Source organism: Euprymna scolopes, chromosome 12 (genome assembly GCF_053919585.1).
Source record: "Euprymna scolopes isolate OS-2025 chromosome 12, ASM5391958v1, whole genome shotgun sequence".
Classification (NCBI taxonomy): domain Eukaryota; kingdom Metazoa; phylum Mollusca; class Cephalopoda; order Sepiida; family Sepiolidae; genus Euprymna; species Euprymna scolopes.
Genome location: NC_136493.1, coordinates 103,612,148 through 103,614,164, shown reverse-complemented (window position 1 = coordinate 103,614,164; position 2,017 = coordinate 103,612,148). Strand labels below are relative to the sequence as shown.

The 2,017-nt window shown below is 38.8% G+C and overlaps 1 protein-coding gene across 1 annotated transcript; it reads right to left on the bottom strand.

The window, feature by feature from the left end:
- Nucleotides 1-1,026: 1,026 nt before the first annotated feature.
- Nucleotides 1,027-1,422, bottom strand: LOC145291094 (uncharacterized). Its single transcript, XM_080136610.1, has one exon. The coding sequence runs from the start codon at nt 1,420-1,422 to the stop codon at nt 1,027-1,029; it is 396 nt and encodes a 131-aa protein (XP_079992736.1).
- Nucleotides 1,423-2,017: the final 595 nt, after the last annotated feature.

Below are 2,017 nucleotides of genomic sequence, written 5' to 3'. Positions count from 1 at the left end.
TGCATTTACTGTTTCTTTTGTGCTTTATCCACCCTTGCTTTGATATGGTTGGTTCTTATCGAGTTATATTGTGCTGCAGTTATTAGAGATTCAGTTTCTCGTTTTATATGTCGTGTTCGCATCCATGTCCAGGTTTTTTCGTTATTCTCATCTTTGTCATTCTTATGAATCTTCCGTTGAGTGTTTTCTCTGCCCATTTCTGTTTTCTCATTTTGTCGTTTCTCTCTGTTTTCTGTTTTGTTGGTTTTCTGCGTTTCTCTCGCGCCCATAATTATCCTTTCAGTGTTTTGCATTATGTATTTTTCTAGTTCTTTTTTGTGCCCTTCACGCAGTCATCTATACAAATAAGTCCTCTCCCGTCATCTTTCCTTTTCACGTAGTGTCTGCCAATATCGTCCTTTGGGTATAGTGCATTATGCATAGTCATGAGTTTCCTGGTTTTCTGGTCGAGCTGTCTCATTTTTTCTTTTGTGCATCCTATAAATGATCCAGACTATCTCACTAGTGAGACTCCCCATGTATTTATACATTTTATTAGGTTTCTACTATATCATTTAGTTTCCAGGAGATTTCTTGGTCTCCTGTTTTATTCCTTTCCCATTTTCTCTTTCATTTCTGTTGCTCTGATTGTGTCCGCTTCCGGAATTCCCAAGTATTTATAGTCGTCTTTTCCCCTGCTGCCCTCATTTTTGTTTTGTTGAGTAGTTCCATGCCTTCTGTCGTTTCCAGTTTTCCCTTTTTTATAACCAGTAGTGTGCATTTTCCATTCCAAATTTCATTTGGATATCTTGGTTGAAGATCCTGGTAGTGTTAATTAGTGTTTCTTCCTCCTTTCTGGTCCTTCCAAAAAGTTTCAGATCGTCCATGTACATCAGGCGGTTTATTTTTTCCACTGTATTGGGAAACTTGTATCCGGTTGGCCCATTTCTCAGAATAGTATTCAAGGGCATCATGGCTATGACGAACAGTAATGAGTCTCCTTGGAAGATGCCTCTTTGCATGTTAATTTCTGTTTTGTGTTGTACATTAGCTGTCAGTCATTCCATTTGCAATTATATTGGTGCCCCCGCTTGGTATTTTGTACATTTTTAGGCATTCTATTATACATACTTTGAGGATCTTGTCGTACGCTTTTTTGTAGTCGATCCATTCCATGGTTGAATTTTCCTCCTTCTTTTTTACCTTCTTTAGGCTCTTATAATCAACATATAGAAGACCATGTGTTCCTCTTTTCCCTTTTTGGCATCCTTTCCCTTCCTCAGGGATGACTCCACGGTTATTCAGCGAGTGGCAAATTTGTTCCCTCAGTTCTGCTCTCAGAATCTTCCACATAGTGGGTAAGCACGTGATTGGCCTATAACTGCTGGGGACGGTCCCTTTCTCCGTGCCCTTCTGTAGCAGTGTGGATCTACCTTTTGTCATCTAGTCTGGCACGTTCGCTTCCTGTTTACACTTTCTCAGGTTTTGGGTTAGACTCTTCTGTAAGGTTTTTTATTTTTGAACCAGTATGCATGCATCCCGTCGTGCCTTGGTGCTGTCCAGTTTGCCATTTTTCCAATGGTTTTCTTTAAGGTTTCCTTGATTATTTCATTCACTGTTCCTTCTTCTATTTGTTGTAACTCTTCTTTCATGTCTTTCAGCCATTTGGCATTTCTATTATAATCTCGTCGCTCTTCCCATATTTTACTCCAGTAGATTTTTTTTTTCTTTCGGATTTGGTTGTTCTGTTGTTGGTTTTCCTTTCTTCACATTTTAGGCGAATTGGCTTCCATTAGATTCAAATGTTCTGTTTTATTTGCATTGTTCAGATTTATATCTATATCGTCTCAATTCTGCTACTTTTGCTGTTTTTGGCCCAGTTCTTCATGTTAATTGTTTAGCTTCTCCCTGCTAGTTACATTTCCAATATTCTGTTTTCTCCACATTGCTGTCTTCCTGTTGATCATTTTAGTTCCTTTTTTTCTGTAGTTGGGTTTCTAGTCTTATTTGCCATCCAGGTTTTGTCAGTGGGCTTGTC

Excerpts from the sequence above, each read along its gene's own strand:
- LOC145291094 (XM_080136610.1), bottom strand. The coding sequence starts at position 1,422 with ATGACAAAAGGTAGATCCACACTGCTACAGAAGGGCACGGAGAAAGGG.